This window comes from Aythya marila (genome assembly GCF_965140915.1).
Source record: "Aythya marila genome assembly, chromosome: 3".
NCBI lineage: Eukaryota > Metazoa > Chordata > Aves > Anseriformes > Anatidae > Aythya > Aythya marila.
In genome coordinates, this window is record NC_139044.1 from 22,864,217 (window position 1) to 22,886,076 (window position 21,860).

Here is a 21,860-nt window from a genome sequence, read left to right on the forward strand (position 1 = left end):
GACAACAAGGAGGCTCATGATCAGATAAGGCCCAAGCAGAGATGATTTGTCAGCAGACCTGTGCTCTGATAACAGGATGATGACAATGTTACCACATCATATATGCCACTCCTCTTGGTGTTATCCCAACAGGAAGACAGACTACATCCTTAAAATACCCAGAAGGAGGGAACAAAGACAATTTGCAGCAACCTCGCCCAAGATTTATTGCTGCTGAAGTAAGCAAGATTCTGAATTTTTCATTCTTAAAGGGAACCTAGAAAACATTTTTCTCTGTTTGCCATTTTGCCTGTCAAGAGGAAGCCAAGAGATAAAGCAAGGTCACAACACCCAGAATTACTTATCATCGATGCTGTGCAGAACTGATTCTGTCCCTACCACTTGGATACATGTATCTTGGAGACTACATGAGGCTGTGAGGGTGTGAGCAAATGGTATGTATGAGAGTGACAAAAATCAATTTTGTTTAATGCCACTTTCTCCTTCCATACAGTTTTGCACCAAGCTTTGCTGCATTATTTTCCTACACCACTAATTAAAGTTAGTGGTATACTAACTTGAGACAGTTACCTATCTACAAAGATTCTCCAGCAAAAAATAGGGAGAGTGAGACTTAACAACTGTGTTAAAAAAAAAAAAAGAAAAAAAAAGAGCAAGAGAGAAGATAAGAGAGTAAGTGTAAACTCTTGTAACCAGAGAATCCTTCCACTCTGTTTATAAAGTCTAATGACTGACCATTACCACCCACTTCTTCCAGAAGAAGGAGGTTGTTCAGAACAATCATACAATCATTCAGAAGTCAGAACAATCATACAAGCCCAAATTAAAAAAAAAAATGCTTCAAGTTACCTTTAAAAACAAAATAAACAACCTCTATTACAAGCTTCCCATTAGACCTGAAGGGAATTATTATGTGTCACAATTAAGTGTTGAGCAAATACAGCTGGGGCTAGTGAATCATATTCCTGAGTGTGCGGAAACCCCCTCCCCCTCTCAAAAAGCTTACAAAACACTTCTAGGCCCATTACTCACACAGATAGGAATCTTTTAATTAAATCTCTTCAAATTGTGACTGTAAAGGCAGCAGTTTCTAAGCTTAACAGGTTGCCTTACTTAAGATTTATCAACCCTTTGCAGTCTCAGAGCAAATTTACCAGCAGATGTGGCTGATGGTTTATTTTTAATACTTTATGTTATAATTCAAAAACGTTTCATGAGGCAGAATTCTGCAATTCTTCTGTGAACCTTCATTTGCATTAAATCATTCCACTAAGGTTCAAGATAATGATTTGTTTCCAAATACTCACTTTGGTGATTGTCTTTAGAATAGCGAGTCGATCTTCAGGTGGTGGCAAACCCACGTAGAGTGTTTTATCCAGTCTACCGGGACGCAGGATAGCTGGGTCAATTATATCTTGGGGAAGGGAGAAAATGACACAATTATCCAAAAATTACATATACATTTAGGAAAGTGTACACATGAGAAGTAATATACGCATACTTGTCCAGAGATTCAAAAAAGCATTGGTGCAATGTGCAGCTCTGAGCATTAAAATAGCTGACTGAAATAGTTTCATCTCTGCTGGGTAAGAGCCTTTTATTACCCAGTACAGGTAAGCCACATCTGGTCAAATATGGCTCATAAATACTAGTTTCATCTGGTCGCAAATGAAGACAAGTCTCTGCAAATATAGTAGTAGAACGTTTTTTTTCTATCATAGCTAGCATAGTCAAGTGAGGAATTCCATGGTAATGTGTAACAATGAAAAAAAAAATGCTTTCCAGTTTGCTGAGTTGGAAAGAACTCTACCCATATTAACCCCTGCACATCTGCTCGAAGGCCACCACAATAAACTAATTCTCAGAAGTACACAGGGTCAATCATAAGCACGCCCCCACGTAAACTCAGTTTTACTTTTCATTTGCATTTCTACAACATATTAATTTTCTAGATAGTAATACAGAATAACCATGAAAACACAAAATCGAGCTGCAAATTACAAAATTTGTTCCCCAGGAAATACGACAGACCCCAGGTTTTATTACATCCAAAGAAGTAAGAAACCAAAGTCATCACAAATGTTCTCTAAAAAAACATTCAAAACTCAAACATAATAGAAATCTCAAGCAGCCTTTTAGCACCACAGGCTTCAATATTGTACTTCCATGAACAGCAGACAAGAATGTAAATACTAAGGACTACTGGTACAACAACCGATACAAATAGGGTATGTTAACAAGGGAATGACCTAAATTGCTGTCATTCCTGCCCATGTTTTAACACAAACTGCCTGGATGATCCTTCTAAATGACTAAACTTCTTGATGCCCTAGTTTCCCATCTACAAAAATTAGAATGGCATTACCTGCTCTGTTTCACTAAGGGATTCTAAAAATCCACATCCTGTACGCTGCAGTAACATGAACAACAAAATCACAGAACCACCCACAGAAGACAAAGAAAACTGTATTTTTAACATAAACTTTTTTTGATGTTTGTAAGGTCTACAGATGTCTTGGGCAGCAGCTATTGCAAAAAACGTATCCAACAGTAAAGGTTGAAAGTTATACCTAAGTGTTCAGCTAGAAACTACAAGAACTCCAAATGAAGCTGTTAACACCCTTAGTTAGATCCTCTTGACAAAATGTAGGTAATAAACAAACCATACGCATTCGTGTATATTAATGCAGAAGAACTGGTGAAGGTTACCTTGTTGATCCTCATTGTAGGGATGTTTAAAAGCATACAAAACAAAACCATGCACATGGAAGCACAGTTGTCCCCCCCCCCTTTTTTTTTTCAACTGAAAAGAAAAACATTTGCTTAAATCTATCAAGAGTCCAGCTATCTGACCCTACCACAATGTGATCTTTCTTCCCTTTTTAAAGATGTACAGAAGTTTGTTCAAATTATACTGACACCTGCGCTTAAAGGGCAAAACACAGAATGAATGCATACATTAAAAATTGCTCCATGACCTTTTTCTTGGGCAAAAAGCTTTTTTTTTTTTTTTTTTCCAAGATACAGCAGTCATGACCAGAGACATCTGTGTAGGCAAAACCAGATACCGATAATGTGACAAGAATAGTGGGAAAGTAACAAAAAACCCTCTAAGATGATATATTAATTTAATCCAGACAGATGAAACATGGGTTAAACACAACCCCTGCCATGGCAGGCCCAGACAAGAACATCTTTCCCGTACCACTGTGCACAGTGCTATATCTGTTATGTTATCTTGCTTTCAGCACAAATGCACTTTCCTGTTTCTGTATCTCTGTGGAAGGAAGTTTTGCCACACATTAAAATGAGATTACAGAATTTGCACAACAGATCAATTACAACCATCAAAACAAATACTCTCAATAGGGACTGTATCACAACGCCATGCACTTCAATGTTCAATTCTAAAGCTCTTAATGATTTTAATATGGAAAATATCATCCCCATTTTACATGCTGAGAAAATAGCGCTTGCCACTCTATTTGTCCAACAATTTTAAGTTAGTGATCCAGTCTAAAGATACATTTATCCATTTGTACGTAAACATGGCCTGCGTTCAAAGACAACTCCCACTAACTCAATAAGCTGCAGTCATGGAGGTTTACACAGTGAAGTCCATTCTGCAATTCAAAACACAGATCTACACTTCCCATTTTCTTATGAGTAAATTCACGTCACTCTGTGGGTTCAGACCTGAGCCTTTCCTCAAGCTTCTGGGACTGCAGTTCTCTGTAAAACTTGAAAAATTAGAACCACATATCACAGATATTTCTTCTTCCTCTTTTGTCAAACTCACTCATTAGATGCACTTCATATTTGTTTAAACGAATAAGTAATGCTGCTTTTTTTGGAATTTCATAGCATTCCATCCTGATAAATTATAACGTTCTCTCCATATTTAATATCTGGAAACTTATCTAAACAGCATAGATTCAACTTTAGATTTAACATTTTAATTAAATTAATTATTTTAGATACCTGTTTCAAAGCGCATTATTATCTTCCAAGTTGAAAAGTAAAAAATATTATCTTTCAAGTCTGAAAGGAAATCATGGAAAACCGATGGCACAAAATACTTCTTTCCCAAGCAGCTGTCTCAGGGAGAAACTACTGCCTTATTTTTATTAAGAGAAATGTTTAGTTAGTAACTTTCTGTCTTGGTTTCCTGATGCAGTCAATGATGTTGATTACGCCACTGGAAGACAGCAGTATCCTTTTTGCATGTAAGTTGGCAAAGCGACAGAAGGAGACATTTAGAGTATATCCATCCCTTGCTTTGTTTTTGCAGGTTAGAACAGGCACTAGCCTCCAGAAAATCATGTCGTATTTCAGGTTACTACACTGCTCTCCAAACTACTGCAAAACATTATCTTCTTCATTAAACTCTATTGAAAATTACTTTGCATGGAGGTCTATAATGTGACATTATGTTGTCCTACAATAAAATCTATTAATCTCACACTCATTTCCAGTTGATAATTCATGCCTTATCTTAATTATACACAAGTCAACAAAGTTTGGGAAATTTTTGCACATCCTAGCAAAAAAGACTACTGCGTTGAGTCCATCAAACTTCTATATTCACTACAGCATTTTAAATTATATTCAAAGTATACAAGATCTAAGTCCTCACATTCATAATGCTCTGGAATGTAGGCTCAGAAGCTCTAAAAGGGTTTCAGAAACTCCACAAAGAGGCTCCCAGCATCTTTGGTCTATGTTACCAAAGTCTGTGGAAGATATACAACAAAATTTGTGTGAATTAAAACTATCATAAAAGAAACTGTTCCCTGTATCACATATTAAGTAGTTTTTTAGATCTTATCTTGCCTTTAACTCAGCAACATTTATAAACAAAACAAAAAAAATCGAAACTTGTCATAGCAAGGAAAGACTAATATTTTATTATGCTTTAAATTGTGGTTCAGATGAACAGCTCTACAAAACAAACATAAATCTGCTAAACAAAACAAAACTCACTGAATCTGGGACCATGTTTTAACATAACAGCAGAAGGGGAATTTTACAAGAATTAATTTGAAAAAAGCTAGAGAAAAGACCATGAATATAACTCAAGACATCACTGCAATTACGTAGAGCTTAAATCAGTATCAGCTTGTGGTGCTTCACTGATTACTGCTGTTTTCTTAGGTTAAATACAGTTCATTGGATTCCATGGTAAGCACTGTTGATGCCTTGGCCAGCACTTCTCTAAAGAGTCTATAAATATTCCAGGCCTGAAGAAGTAAAAAAAAAGAGGAGAAAACAGCAGTATCCAGTAGTGCAACTCACACTTGTATCTAAAAACTTGTGGGAAATTACAGACCTTACTTAACTGTAGTGCTTGATGTTCTTCTAAGTGTTTAGTCTCGGATTTGAGGAAGGAAGTAGACTAAAAAATAATACATTTATTCTGAGCCAGAAAGTTTCTAACAAGACATGTCATTTCTGCCTCTCCCTCCCTTTTTAATGACATTGAAGGCTTTAAATATTTTATCCTCTCAGGCAAAGTTTGACAGTGTTCTGCATTTAGGTGCAAAGAGATTGAGTTGGGAATAATACTGCATCCCTGCCCTGCTAATTTACGGTACTCAAGATAGATTTTCAAAGGATTTTCAAAGTCACTTTGAAAGTGCAAAAAACATTCAAATATTCTTCTTCTAAGCACTGATTAAAGGTTTATTTCAGCGACCCCGGAATAAAAATTACCACTTGCAAACTGCATATGATAAACAAAAAGAACCAACGTGTGGTGCATGCCCTTTTGACAAAATGGGAATCAGACAGTCCAGGTCCTTAACAGCTACTGTAAAAAACAGAATTTGTCCTTTTTCACCCATGGGACATATAAAACACCACCATTGTGCAATGGACTCCCTCTGTGGGAGTCGCCTTACTGGAACAACTGTGCGAGGAACATATGTTGATGCTAAAACTGGCTGAACCACTACTACCCTGTTACTATTATTCATGATAACAATAATACTGTGAGGTAAGACTCATCTTTTGGTGCCACTGTCTCTGAAACTACAATGCTGACAGCATACACAGTTGTTATGAACAGTTACATCAATAAAGTATAAAAGCTACCATGCAAGCAGCCATTTTAAAGAAGAAGCAAATTGCAAAGCTGTTTTGCATCCCATTAAATTACATTCACATGGATTTAAAAAAAATGATGATATCTCATACTTCATAATACAAGCCTAGTGGGAGAATTCGGGAAGTTCTGTGGGGACACATTATTTAGATTTCTATTGTACAAATACCCACCATTTCTGCTCACCCTAGCTTTGTCAAGAAAAATCTTTCATAGAAATGTCAGACTAATGAAGAAAAAGCACTACTTGTATTGTTTGTAGGAAGTATGTAACTGCATTTGCCAATGTAAACTACCATTCCCCTTCAGGTTTCTGCTTGGACATTTAGGTCTTAGGGCAGTAAGAACATGGACTTCACTGTTACCTACCAGCACTGTCCCCCTATTAAGTAAACAGATGATACTATCAAAACTTCTTTTGGTGAACACTGCCTATTCCTAAGCCCAATGATTGTTAAATAAACTACACAGGTAAAAAATGATTTCCATGGTTTAACCACAACTATAGTAAAAATTGTTCTGGTAAAAGCTGCATCAATTGGAAGCTATATTTCTTCACACTGACAAATCCAGGTATCACAGCAGAAGTCTGTAGTGTAAATGTATCCAAAGTGTTATTCATATACACAACAGATATCCTTAAGTAAGAGATCCATCCTATACAAAACACATACATAACTGCATCCTCTAGGAAAAGTTGGATGTCCCGAGCTTTGCTGTTCATAAATGAACATTACAATGTTCATTGAAATTAAACATTATAATGAAATTACATTGGCAAACTCCTTTATGTAATTCATTTCCATTTACAAATTTTGCAGATACATTTATTCCCTTCAATTTGATGATTACATTTGCTATCCTTGTCTTAGGATTTTATTTACGCAAAGCATTTTTACTTCATAGTTGCTTTTACATCAAGGTCATTTGCTAGTAATACACTGCTTAGTTCATGCCTTACAAATCTCCAGCCTACCCTTATTTCAACCTTCATTTCTCAGGAATATTTTGTAATTTTAACTATTCCAGTACAGCAATATGTTAAGTCTGTGACTGAACAAGACAACAGTCTTGTTCAAGAACAAGACAACAGCTGAACAAGACAACAGTAACTTTTAACTAAAAATTAAAAAAAAATAAAAAAAAATCCAGAGATTATACCTACCAATACACAAAGGCAATATATGTCAACAGAAAGGTAAAACTGCATCCCATGTGAGGCTTATAAAGTCACAGATTTACAATTGCATAGATGTATACTTCATATATGCATGAAAGTAAGACCCACAACATGTACAGAGTTGGTGTAAATCAAAACAGGCAAAGCTGATGTCCTGGCTTCAGTTAGAACAGAATTAATTTTCTTCCTAGTAGCTGGTGGAATGCTGTGTTTTGGCTTAGGATGAGAAGAGTGCTGATAACACCCCGATGTTTTAATTGTTGCAGAGCAGTGCTTATACCAAGCCAAGGACATCTCAGCCTTTTGCTCTGTCCTGCCAACAGGCAGGCTGGGGGTGCAGTAAGAGCTGGGAGGGGACAGACCCAGGACAGGTGACCCAAACTAGCCAAAGGGCTATTCCATACCATCTGACGTCATGCTAAACAATATATAGGGGTGGCTAGCCGGGGGGAGGGGGCCGGACTGCTCGGGGTTAGGCTGGGCATCGGTCAGCGGGTGGTGAGCAATTGCATTGTGCATCGCTTGTTTGTACATATTATTATTATTTTCCTATTATCACCATTGTATTATTATTATTATTATTGTTATTATTACTTTTGTTATTATTATTTTCCTGTCTTATTAAACTGTCTTTATCTCAACTCACGGGCTTCACTTTCCATTTCTCTCCCCCGTCCCAGAGAGGGAGGGGGGAGGGTGAGCGAACGGCTGCGTGGTATTTAGCTGCCAGCCGGGTTAAACCACGACAGCTGAGAATTAGTACAAACCTGCGACTCAAGTTTTCATATATTACAATTAACATCTGCATGGCATGCACTCTGAACTGGCCCTTATAAATCTACTAAACTACTTTGAAATCCGTCAGTTCTTCACGATCTTCAGCCATAAAAGACTAGGCTATCCCAGATAACAGAACAGTCAGACCAAGATGCAGAAGGAACATTGTGTCTCTCTGAGAGGAGTCATTAGCTCAGAGCAGTGGCACATGACATCTCTGAAAGTATTTGCCTCATTTACACTTGTGGTACATCTGAGATGGCACTGCAGGAATTCAAGTCTGATGCTTCCTCAACTACAAAAGTTGGAATTCTCAGTCCAAGTTAGAAGTTAGAGATCATTACAAGTTGACTGTAATCAGCAATTAGGTACCTACTTCTAATAAAGCCCTCAAGAAAATAACTAATAAATCAACCTGCTTAATACAAATGATTGCACTAATATAACTCATTTAGTGAGAGATCCCTTTTCTAAGGAACCATGATGACACTACTACCAGCACCCTTGGTACTTTCAACAGTATCTGTATATAGATTTCCTATATTACACAACCTTAATCCTTTTTTCAATATGGGATTAGGTAGTTCACAATCATCATGCTCATGCCAGGAAAACTTACTGCTCTAAGTCAAAGAATTTCTGCAGGTAAAGACAGATTAAGTATCTACTGTTCATACTTCACCCTGTAGACAGCTTGATAATCTGTCATGGTACAAAGAATTTGAGACAGAAAGATTTACCTCAAAATCTTTGAATTTTTGACTGTTGGAAAACCACCACAAAACTGTCTATTCGAAGTGATTTCATACCAAATTTCCATAGTCTATAGGACCCAAGCACTTCAAGCATTTTAACTTCCTCATTTTCAAATTTACATCCAAAGCAGCTATGCTACTATTTTTCCTTGCTAAGTATTTTATTTTATTTTATTTTTTAAGGATTCTACGGTTTGTCCTTATGTAATGCATGGATATATAAAACAATGAATTTTGTCCTGTTGTTAGGGGTAATTTACCAAATACACAAATACTTCCAAAATTCTGCTACCTCCAACCAGTACGTTTTTACTACGATAGACTATTAACCACGTATCTAATTTTAGTTGCAATATTCAGAACAACGTTAATAATTGAGGAAATGCAACATCTTCAGGCATGGTTTTTTTTAGTAGCAAGCTTCTTTACTCATAATTCTTGGCATCTAGATGGAGCTCCAATTCAGGAATAAACAAATTTATTGTTGTGGATAAAACAAGGGACTTCTCCACAATACAAAAAGGCACCAAGTTGGCCGTAAAACACACAATGTTTGTAAAGTAGATCTCTGTGTTTAGCTTATTATTTTTTTTTTTTATTTTACATACATTTTTTTTACAACTCCTGATTTTACAGGAGTTGCAAAAGCTACCAAAAATTGAGAAGCCAGCAATCTTTTACGTTCCATGGAGATATTCCAAAGTTCAATTAAGTCACAGGTCTTTCTAAGTATTTTACAGAAGTGGTATCAGGTTCTAATTAAGACATGTTTTAAAGACGTTGCTTTATCTCAGGCTGTCACTTGCAAAAATTCAGAACAGACTTAATATATTGATAAGAAGAAGTTCAAATTTGAAGTATTGTAATTTTAAGTACAGAACAAGGTTTATTACTGAATTTAAACATGTAAGAACACATGATTTCATGACAAGAGAATTAATAATGTTTCATTTGTTGTTTCTCTTCCTTATGTTTTCGGGTGCTTACCTGGCCTGTTTGTGGCAGCCATAATGAAAACCTGCTGACGGTTCTCCAGACCATCCATCTCTGTGAGTAACTGGTTAACTACTCGAACACTGGCTCCTGACTTTAAAAAAAGAAATTAAAAAAAAGTGAGAAGTAAATATTTTCAAATAAAAGAAACAAAGAGAAGTAAATATTTTCAAATAAAAGAAACAAAAGATTTACTAGCTCCCCACATTTAAATATTTCTGTGCTAGCACAATGCCACAAAAAACATATCTAAGAATTTATTTATGGAGATATTTTGAGACTTACTTCACGGTCAGATCTCCGAGGGCACAAAGCATCAACTTCATCAAAGAATATAACACAAGGGGCAGAATTCCTGGCACGTTGGAATACCTGACGTACAGCACGTTCGCTTTCACCAACATACTAAAACAAATGACAAAACACAGTGAAACAATGTAAGACATGAAGATTTTACTAGGAAAAAAAAACAGTTCTAAACACAATTTAAGATGCTTTCCAAGGGAGAAGGACCACCTGCTAACTCCCTTCACCAGCTTCGTAGCCCTTCTCTGGACATGCTCCAGGGCCTCGATGTCCTTCTTGTAGTGAGGGGCCCAAAGCTGAACACAGCACTCGAGGTGCGGCCTCACCAGAGCCGAGTACAGGGGGACGATCACCTCCCTGCTCCTGCTGGCTGCACCACCCCTGACACAGCCAGGATGCTGTTGGCCTTCTTGGCCACCTGGGCACACTGCTGGCTCATGTTCAGGCGAGCATCAATCAGCACCCCCAGATCTTTTTTCTCTGCACAGCTTTCCAGCTGCTCTGCCCCAAGCCTGTAGCACTGCATGGGGTTGTTGTGGCCAAAGTGCAGGACCCGGCACTTGGCCACATTGAACCTCATCCCATTGGCTTCTGCCCATTGACCCATCCTGTCCAGGTCCCTCTGCAGGGCCTTCCTACCTTCCAGCAGACTAATACTTCCCCCAGTTTTGTGTCATCTGCAAACTTTCTGAGGGTGCACTCAATTGCCTTATCCAAATCATCAATAAAGATATTAAAGAGGATTACAGAAAGTTAATGAACTGCCTGAAGTTAATTTCCTGCCTGATATCAGTATTTGAAGTATACAAAAAAGTTTGAAAAAAGAATAATCAAATCTAGTATTTTATTTTTAGTTTCCATATCACTGATAAGCAGGTAACTGCCATAGGTTTCTAATATATAAGATGCATTTTGTTCAAGTTCAACACATTCCCTTAACTCTAGAAAACATTGAATATACATTACAACAATTCTAAGCCCAGTGCTTCAAAAACTCAGACTACAGCACTTTTATCTGTTAACACTTACAATCTTTAAAAGTTGCTCCGATTAACTAAAATAATTGCTCTCCAAGGTTTCAGTTTTCTAGTAAGAAGCTAAAGTGACTGAACAAACACATTTCCAAACTTGAAAACTGAAAATTTTGATTAGTGAAAGCTGCTAATTTGCAGTTACTGACCACCAACGCTTCTCAGTGTTGTTTTTTTTTTTTTTCTTTTTCCCGATCTGCGTAAGAGCAATGATGTCTGCAGTTGATCATTTAGAAATCCTACTTTACCCTAGTAAAGTATGCCTAGTATCTGACTAGACAGGTAATTTAAACCAAGATACACTTAAACTCCCCAGTTAGCTTTTTCCCTTTCACGTGAAAATTTTCACTGCTAAAAATTTTAAGTAGTGGGGTAAAGAAGACAACTTCTGTTGCACCAGTATCAGTTGTGTAATTATTAGGCATTTTGTTTGCCCCAGGCTTTCAACAAGCATTCTATAAATAACAAAAGCACAATGATCAGTGCATACCATATTTAGCAGTTCAGGACCTTTCACAGATATGAAGTTCAGTCCAGACTCATTTGCCACAGCCTATCAAAAGAGAAAGAGATGTACACAGAGAAAAGCATTTTTTCATGTATACTTTGGTTGTGTCCACAGAGCTATTAAAAAAAAAAAAAAAAAAAAAAAAAAAAGGAGAGAAGGAGCATAGTTGTCAACTGTGTAAAACACAGAAAACAGTACAAAGTATTGCTATATGCAGTTAAGAGTGGGAGATGTTGGAGGATTTATTAGTGTTCTCTCTTTAATGAGGTAGTGTGGAATTTATTTATTTTTAAATCACATACTAGCTGAAGAATTTTCAGTGATTAATGAGAGTTAAATAGAAACTACATACATAACATTTGAAAACAAAAACAAGTAGCAATCTGGAAACCTGTATGATTTACATCCATATTTTCAAGGGGAGGCTGTAAGAACTGAAATGCTCAAGGAGAATTATTTACAGTAAGATAAATACAAGAAATAAAAATGCATAAAGTGCACAGTACTTCCAATTACATTAGTTACAGTGAAGTATTCTACAGAAATAGGTATCTACAAAATGAGTTTCTTCCTTACTTTGCTACTATCATAATTAATTTAATACTTCAAGTTTTACAATTTCTCCTCATTTAAGCAAAACTGTAACTCTATACAAGAAAATCAACTTCAGCAGAGAGGCTCAAATTTAATTTTCTGCTGGGAATTGCAAAAGTCCTGCATCAGACAGTACCATCCAGACTCAGTCGTTCCCACAAAAACATCCACTTCAACAAGATTCTCCCGTATTTTTAAACATGTTTAGAAAAATTTATTACCTTAGCCAGTAGCGTTTTGCCACACCCAGGAGGCCCTGCAAGCAGAACACCAGCTGGAGTAGTCAGGCCCAGAGCTTTAAACTGCTCTGGGTTCCGCACAGGTGCCTATACAAGAAAATATCATAGTTCTCTATGACAGAAGGCTAATGTTAAACTTTCGATTTCAGTTAGAGATTAATGAAAATTTGTTTAAAGTAAGTTCTTTATTCCAACTCTTTACAGGCTAAATGAATAAACAGTCAGTCAGCGTCTTATCTTGCATTAATAAATACCCCCATCATTATTCAGAGACAAAGACTGTATCTATTCAAGTTCTCAGCTTAAGGCGTTAGTGTTAATTATTGATCTGACCAGCAGTGAGGCTGCTAACTGTCCAGCTAAGCAGTGTCAAATTCTTCATGTAGCAATTGTCTAACTGGGGTTATTGGTACAAAACTTTTAGAATACTTGAAATTTAGCAGTAATGAACGTATTGAAAAATGAAACCTTGAATACAACAAATGAAGTGTTTAATACATGCACTAGACCTGTAATAAATTTGAAAGCAGGTTATAGAAGTCTATTTTAAATGAAGATGTTGCAAAATTTCTATTTTGTAGCATGCTATACGTTAAACAAATATGAACAAAGAAACTGAGATATTTTTATTTTCTGCATAGGGGGAGGTGTGAAAAAAACTTTGAAAGTAGTGTTAACACATACCAATATCGCCATAGTCAGCTCCTCCCGAACATCTTCCAGGGCTCCAATATCTGCCCATGTTACATCAGGAATTGTGACAAAGCCTTCTCTCTTGGCAGAGGGTTGCACTGATGACAATGCAACAATAAAATCATTCATCTCAATGCACAGTGTCTGCAGCTGCTCCTCAGGCAAGGGGTCTTGCTTCTTCAGCAAATCCAGAAGTCTCTGTAATTCAACCTGAGTGAATAGCAGAAAAAATAATAGCAGAGAAAATAGCAGAGAAAAGATTATGCAAGTAATATTTTAAGATTTTTTAGGGCTTTTTCAGCGCAATACTTTCTGCAAGTGTAATATTAATTACTATAAAAGAAATTGTTATGTATAATACACTTAGAATGTGTAAGATACCATTAAAAACTAACCAAAATGCTCCAGGAAAGCACTAAATAAATTTAACATTTATTCTGATTTTAGTATGAAATGGCTCTCAGAAGAGAGCAAACAACTCTGCTAAACAGCAAAACCTTAACAATTTGTGGAATATTTGATTACATATAAACCTTTAAAATTCTTAACGTACACTTTTCAGTCACGATTGTTTGCTTAAATAATCTGTTTTCAAGTCATTAACTCATTTCCTCAAGCTGATTAGACCTGGTTTTGTAGCCAGGCCCTTATAAAGTCTGGGAAAACACAATACAGATATAGCAAAATGCTTTTAATTTTTTGCCATCTTGCAAAGCACAGTCTGCCAAGAAGCGTGGGGACAGACAGGTATGTTCTAATTATTCAAAATCGGACCCTTGTTAGGGAAAAATTATCTGAGAAAATACTCGATCAAAGAAGTTTATACGTTCACAACATAAATATAACTCAGTTGTAATATGGAAAGGCATTGTTAAAGCAATGTGCTATTGCACCTCAAGCAAAACTACTCTGGGATTTTCATTAAGATAAAGGAAATAAAAAGCTGCAAAAATCTTTTTAGTTTCTGTATTTTCCCTACAGCAGAATATGGGATATAGCATTTTATATTGGAAGCAACTACGATAGCCCACAATGTAACTGACCACAATGAAGATTTTACAATGCACATTACTCCCTCTTTAAGCCCTCCCTCTTCTTCCTAACAGAAGCATTACGAGAAACTGTGAAATAGTCGAGACCACTGGGTTTGTTTATTGAATTGTGTGAATTATTTTTAAAGGTTTTTGTAAGTTTATTTTTCTATGATAAATATAATATCACTGTTTTAATGACAATACCCTGTATTAGACAATGTCAGCCAGCTATCAAAGTATGTCTCTGTTACAATTAGACTTCCTTATCCTTAGCAACTCCTTTGATCAGGGTGATGTTTTTAAAACTGCAACTACCTGTCCCTCCCCCTTTTCTTTTGGCTATTTCAGGTCCCAGGAGACACTGGGAGGTATGCAGTATGACCACATTACTCTAATAAAAAGTCTTGCTAAAGGTTTTTACACTGTTTTTTGTTAATTACATTAACAGTTTTCTTTGACAGTCCTTCTAAAAACAGAATCCAATTACAACATGCATTTAAAAACTCTTCTCTTTTACTTCTTCAGACAAATCTTCATGAATTCAACATATAATACACAAGCAAGAAATATGTACATACAAACTCAAAATTTTGAACAGTAGGTCCAGAAATCTCTATATACAGACATTATGGTTCACTGACAACAGCATGTTACTTGTGGCGTAGATTAATACTGGCACTGCAAAAAATTTTTTTTTTTTCAAGATTTCCAGCTGTGCTGCATGTTAATAGATACTTTCTCTGCAGCTCAAGTTTCATTTGCTAATACAACTTCTCTTTTGGATGGTTCTTAAATACCTCTTTCTCAAACTTGCTATAGGTACTACTGCACGCGATTTACTTCATGTAAATGTGTAGCTGGAGGGAAAATGTAGACAGCATAAATATTTCTAAACTTTGGCTAACTGTAAGTATACCAGGTCAGAGAAGAGACTGAGGCATTGTGACAGCTATTTCACTGAGGGCACAGCAAACAGCTTGGTAAAAAAAAAAAATTTACAAAACCACACACCTTGTGTAAAACACTAACATCATTTTTAGAAGGCCTAGTTTTGGGGAGTCTGTTGTTCATAACCATTATTTGGGTCATTACGGATGAAGCTTCTGGCTTCAGAGCTGATAGATCTATAGATATATTTAACATCTCACTGGCCAAAGATGTTTAAAGATTTATGAGCAAAGGCTTTCACAATTCTAAAATAGTTCACTTTTAAGACGTTAGAGGTAAACACTTCAAAGAACAAATACCTTAGAAGGAAGGTGTAGCTGTTTGGCATCCTCTTCCACCTGGATTTCTGTTCCTATTCCCACGCTTTCTTCAGCTGTGTTTCCTCCTGCCTGTACGTAGCTTTTTTGCCACTTCCCAGATTTTATCAGGACCCTGTTCACCGTGCATATAGCTGCCTCACGACAAAGTGCCATCAGGTCAGCACCGACATAACCTGGAGTCAAGCGGGCTAAATGAAGAAAGTCAAAGGACTCTGGGAGCTTAAGTTTTCGACACAATGTCTGAAGAATTCTGATGAAGGGAAAAAAAAAAAGAATAGTGAAACAAAGATGCAACTGTGGTCTTTTCTTACTTTCATACAAAAACAAACAGCATTTATTTAAGGTCTCTTCCAGCTCACATGAACTGAGAGAAGACTTCTAGATCAGCTGCCCTTGTCCTTATGGGGGACTTCAACCTGCCAGATGTCAACTGGGGATATCACCTAGCTGTGACAAACAGGCCCAGGTGATTACTGAGGCACCCTGATGATAACTTCTTGGTACAGGTATTAAAAGAGCAAACTAGGAGAGGTGCCTTCCTAAACCTGTTGCTTGTGAACAGGGAGGGTCTTGTGGGCAAAGTGGTGATAGGTGAAAGCAAGGAAGCAAGGTTGGGTGACACGGCAGGACTACAGGGATGCTGCTTGCCTTTGTAGGGAGAGAATTTGTGTGGCCAAGACTCAGCTAGAATTGAAGATGGCCAGCAGTGTGGGGGACAATAAAAAAGGCTTTTAAAATTACGTTAATAGGAAAAAGAGGACCAGAGCAAACACTGGTCTGATAACTGATGAGGACAATCACCTCATATGTAGGCACAGCTACTAAGACAAAGAGTAGATGTACACTTAATTTCTTCTACAATTTTCAATGTGTGTTGATATGTATGTGTGTGCAGGCAAATAAAGGATTAAACACAATAAAGTACTTTTCCTTAAGTTGTTAATACACTTTTTTTTTTTTTTTTAAATAATAAAGAAGGTTAAACTTTATAACACATACTTTTCTCTTGCTGCTTCATCCGGTATCCCTAAACAAATTTCTCGATCAAATCTTCCAGCTCGCCTCAGTGCAGGGTCCAAAGAGTCAGGTCTGTTAGTTGCTCCAATAACAAGGACCTGGGCAGTGGCAGCCAAACTATTCAAGTCTAAAGGAAGGAAGGAAGAAAGTTAATGCCCATAATCACTTTCTCAACTTTATTCTAATATCTATGCTACTGTGTTTCTGGTAGCACACAGTAATACTCAGAACAGCACAGCCAAAATAACCAACAGGCACACCAAACTGATGCTCATCCTTATTTCTACTACCTAGAATAGATATGTTTCAAGCAGAAATATGCATTTCAAATAATATTTGACATATCTTCTGTTAAAGTTTATTTACACAACAGAGAGGCTGTGAAAATGTACTAATATTCGCTCAAATTTATTAGAAGCTTTCCCCTCCTACCCCATAGAGGTAAACTGTGCCAAAAGATGAAAAACGATTAGCACTATCTCCACAGAAGTAATTAAGAGTCATTATGGAATGAAAGAACATAATGAGACTGATAACTAGAAAGTTTAGCTTAGTACACAAGTTCCTGAAACTGACCGTCCATACAAGTTAGGAGCTGGGCAACAATTCTCCGCTCCATGTCCTTCGATGCAACTTCTCTTTTTGGAGTGATCGCATCAATCTCATCAAGAAAAAGGACACATGGTGCACTGGACTAGGAACAAGAAATATTAATAATTACCAAATTATGCTAACATACTGTATTACGAGAGAGAAATCATTTTTCAGATTTTGTTTTAGAGCTGTTACTCTGAGACTTCTGCATGCACTGAACAATCAACCTCTCCCAGAATAATTTTGTTGCCATTTACTGTCTGAAGAGCTGTCAGATTATGAAACTGATGAACTGAGGCTGTGAAATAACTAAGGCAAAGGGATTCAAAATGTCCCTATATACTGATTAAAAATTAAATATATTGCTATGTTGCTTCATGTTTTCTATGATTATTATTCTATTGTTACTGCTTACTTGCTTAAGTCCAAAAAATAAAATCAGACAAAAAAGGTCTCTTCTGTGTATTTTTTTTTTTAAATATTAGATCTGTGGAACTTCAAGAGCTAGCATTAATGACACTCATGATGAAACAAAGAGCTGCAGGTGGTCACGAAAACTTGAAGTCTGTCAACTTCAAGATTACTGCAGAGATGAATCATGTTCAAAGAGTAAAAATCACAGTGAGCAATGCTAGGGAGTGTTCTAACATTCCAAGCACTTCACGTTAATAAAAAGCCAATGCTAATATAAAATAATAATTAGTGTAACTAACAGAAGAGTGTTTAACTGACATAAGATTATTAACACCATCAATAAAATACTTGTGATGCAGAGGAATACTTAAGGAAGACACTACAATCATCACCAAAAAAAAAGTCTAAACTCCAAGACAAAAATATAGCATTTTAAATCCCAGCCGCTTTATCAGGTACCAACTGCGCCATCTAGCTGTCGTTCAGTTTTTCCTTCACCTGATAGCGGGAAAAAAATAGAACTAAACCATGAAGATTCCACAGTACGTGTATAAAGTACTGTTGAACTGTCTTTTTTTCTTCTGCACAAAAATTTAGTACAAAAGCCAAGTGGAAAGGCCACTTAAACGCAAGGGACTATAACAAAGACAACGGTTTTCATTTTTTAAAATGTATTTCATACAACATATTTATTCAAAAATAACTTTTATAGCAACCACCATACATACAAAAGGCATTTAAATCTAAACTATCACTTACTATTTTTCTTCAACACAACATCTTATCAAGGCTTTCTAAAAAATTAAGTTGTAATAGAAACCCAAAACATAATAATCTAACAGCTTCAAAATTAATTATTTTGCCCAGTTTAGCATTCTTTTATACGTACTTTAAACATCAACATACAGCTGTGGGGGAAGATAGAATGAAGAAGTAAAGTGGGAAAACCAGAATATTCTCAGAGATCAGAAACAGAAAACCACGCTCATGAAACAAAAAATTAACCCAGTTAACAAAAAGAAAATCTGCATTCATTTCAGTTAAAATGACCTCAACCTGTCTGCTTTTCTTTGCTTCTTAACAGGTCTGAAAGTTGCATCAATATCTTATTACAAGACTAGCTAATCACAATCAATCAATCTGAATGTCTGCCAAGCAGCAGCTTAGTTCTCCTGTGCTTCTAATGCTGATATTAAGACAGAGCAAGGCTTCAAATAGGTTTTGACACCGGAACAGGACTTTATTCTTACTCTTTGATATCTGTTCCAATTTATTTCTTTATGCCTAAAGGCCCAAAGTCTTAACTCAAATGCAAAACCAGACAAAAATAAAAAAGTAAAAAAAAAACAGCTTGCAACAAAAATGCACAGTAAACTGCCCTTACATCTTTTTTAATTTTTATAAATAATTCCAAGCAGCTCCAAGTAGGTTAATAATTTATGTTGCTCCCATTACTTTGATATGATGAACTATCTTTTGTCAAGAACAGCAATCTTTGTGTTCTGTGATGGCATGACATTTAGTACAATGGAATTCTGGTCACAGCAAGGGAGACACTATGACTTGTGTGCAGCAATATAAAGATTCAGTCACTAATAATTCACTCAAATTCAAACCACAGCGACAAAGGTTGAATCTTTACAAAGAAAAGGACAAAGAATTCAGTATTATTTCTCATGGGTGTCTCACCACAGCCTGCTCGAACAATTCTCTCAGTTTCTGCTCAGATTCTCCTGACACTCCAGACACCATTTCTGTTGCTGCCACTTTCAACATCGGGAGCTCAAGTTCCTGAAAGAGACAGGGAATGTTGAATGATATATCCAGAGGTTAGGAATGCTGGCTGTCCTACAGGACAAATATTTTCCAATATAATATCTCTTATACCTGAAGATTTTGTAATCAAGAGTAAATCTGAAAGTTATCTTAAAAAAAGACGAGTAGCATCCTCCTTTTAACAACAGGTCTAAGACATTTTGCCAAATGAACAGAAATGAATACAAAGGCCAGGTTTCCTTGATTCAGTTAGAGATAGTTTTGCACTTTAGTCCTTAATCCAGTACTTCACAACACAGATATTTCAGTTCATGCTTCGTCTCCTTTGAGAAAATTGTCTATTTCTATCTATGATAAAACATTGCTTATCAGTATGGATGAGTTCCCACCGGGTTTCATTCCCTTAGTCTTACTCTAGAAGTGTATGAACAGGATAATACGATAAAATACTTGCAAGTGTCACATTCAAGGTTTTCTCCTACTAAAAATAAATGAATAAACCTGTAACATTGATAGACTAATGCTCACATTAGTGCCTATTTCGAGCTCTTTGAGCTACATATAAGAAAAATCCAGACTTACCACAGCTGCCAGAGGCCCTACATGGGGCCTTGAGGAGATATTTTGCCCTAAGCAACACTATACACAATTATGGAAATTAATATAGCAGTATCTTTCCTAACAAAATGATTTAAGAAGTATTCATTACATTTATCTCATCCTTGAAATTTTTTTTACTTGTCGTGTTCCATCCCCCAGATACCTACCAGGACACAAATGCTCACTGAAGTATTCTATAACACAGATTCATTCAATTGGCAAGATTTCACAGTAAGATATTAAAAAGGAAAATAAGCAAACCTTTCCAATCAAAGCATTTGAAATATAATGATAGAAGGGTCTAACCAACATTGAAGTAATAAACACCAGTGCTTTCAAAGGTTAAAGCTGCACTACAATTGTTTGTAGTTTTATATGTAAGTACCTAAATCTAAGGTTACAATCTAGGAAATTTAAGAAAAAAAAAGAGCATTAAATACACCATGAAAAAGATACAGCCTTGGTTAACACCGAATAGCCCCAAATAGCCCCAAGATTTATATCCATGACAGGCACAGAGCCGTACTGCAGCTTCACTGCTCACCAAGTTCTACACCAATAACGTTACATGCTCTTGAATCATCAGCTTGACAACAACCAGTTCTGGAGTTCAGAACTTACTATTTTAGTAAACAGTAAACAGGGATGTCACCCAGTAGAATTAATGTCACACAATAGAATTAATGTAGTAACTCATAAAAGATGGTAGAGACCAGACTTAAAATGTTATGGTAATTTTAACCAGAAGCATATTCCACTTACAGCTTTTTCACTACCCATGCCTATACTGCAGTCCTGGGAATGCCTCAACACAGTGAAGTCAAACATAAAACCCCGTCACTAAATCCCTTCTTCATATGAGGTTCTATCATGTACAGATTTGATAGAATTTAAACAAAAGGAAGTAAAAATGAATACAGTTTAGTCTAAAATAGGAAGCAGAAAAAAAGAGATAAAGAGGAAAAAAATGAAGGAGGATTATTTCTTTTCTGTCTAAATACAATTAAGAAACTAAATCTGGAGCTAACTCACCCCAGCAATAGCCTGTGCAAGCAGTGTCTTTCCACATCCTGGTGGTCCATGCAGAAGAAAACCCCGAGGTGGAACCACACCTAAGTGGTTATAGACTTCAGGATGATGAACATGGATCAGCATCTTGCATATTTCCTGTTAAGGACAACACAGACCTCCATTTAAATGACAAAAAACAGTATTATAAGTTGTTAATAGTAAACGCAAGCCAAAACAAAAAGAGGTTCTCTTTATTAATACAATTTCAGTGACTGCTTTCAGAAAGATTAATCAAAGGGAAAACAAACAAACAAAGTAACAACCTTTGTTGCTGTTGGTATAAGTAACTATTCTCAGTGCTACAAGTGAATTCTGCTACATTTTCTGTTAGTCATTTTTCACATGGCATTTTATTCCGAGTGCATTTTGTCCCACAATCTACATGCTAACTAACCTTCAAAGTTTCATCATTGCCTCCTACATCCTCAAACTTCACTGAAGGGTGGTAAAGCTCTGGTCTCTTACTTGTAACTGTTGAGGAGGAAAAATAAGTTATGTAAATTTAGACATAGCATAATGGTAGTTGCCAATACCAAACAAGAAAGAATTCAACCTAAACAATTAGCTAAATACACACAGCAGTATTATTTTTGGTAGCAGAAACAGGAATGGAATTATTTTTTAGAGCAATAAAAAGATTAAATTTCTTAAACAAACACTTCTTTACACCTCTGAATAGTAGTAGTACACTAGTAATTGATTTCATGGTCACACACCACCTCTCTCTTTAGAGAGGCATGCCAAAGATAACTTCTTACCTTTCCCTTTAAGTAAGATGGAATTAATTTCTCCATCCACATCTGGAACTTCTTCTTTTTTTCTTTTTGCTCTCTTACCCTTTGTACTCTTTTTTTCACTCTCCAAGACAGAAAATTCTGTTGACTTCTAGTGTATGAAAACAGAATTG

At 36.3% G+C, this 21,860-nt stretch overlaps 1 protein-coding gene across 1 annotated transcript in view; it reads right to left on the reverse strand.

Annotated features, from left to right (window-relative positions):
- Nucleotides 1-21,860, reverse strand: part of NVL (nuclear VCP like) — a gene marked incomplete at its 5' end in the record, with an annotated part of 34,943 nt that overhangs the window by 8,354 nt on the left and 4,729 nt on the right. Inside the window, 13 exons of the mRNA XM_082756040.1 lie at nucleotides 1,308-1,414; nucleotides 9,803-9,902; nucleotides 10,094-10,213; nucleotides 11,636-11,698; nucleotides 12,469-12,573; nucleotides 13,171-13,389; nucleotides 15,461-15,731; nucleotides 16,481-16,625; nucleotides 17,075-17,192; nucleotides 19,196-19,297; nucleotides 20,915-21,049; nucleotides 21,348-21,424; nucleotides 21,712-21,838. Coding sequence (XP_082612166.1) covers nucleotides 1,308-1,414; nucleotides 9,803-9,902; nucleotides 10,094-10,213; nucleotides 11,636-11,698; nucleotides 12,469-12,573; nucleotides 13,171-13,389; nucleotides 15,461-15,731; nucleotides 16,481-16,625; nucleotides 17,075-17,192; nucleotides 19,196-19,297; nucleotides 20,915-21,049; nucleotides 21,348-21,424; nucleotides 21,712-21,838 — 1,689 coding nt within the window. The remainder of the gene's footprint in view (nucleotides 1-1,307; nucleotides 1,415-9,802; nucleotides 9,903-10,093; nucleotides 10,214-11,635; nucleotides 11,699-12,468; nucleotides 12,574-13,170; nucleotides 13,390-15,460; nucleotides 15,732-16,480; nucleotides 16,626-17,074; nucleotides 17,193-19,195; nucleotides 19,298-20,914; nucleotides 21,050-21,347; nucleotides 21,425-21,711; nucleotides 21,839-21,860) is intronic.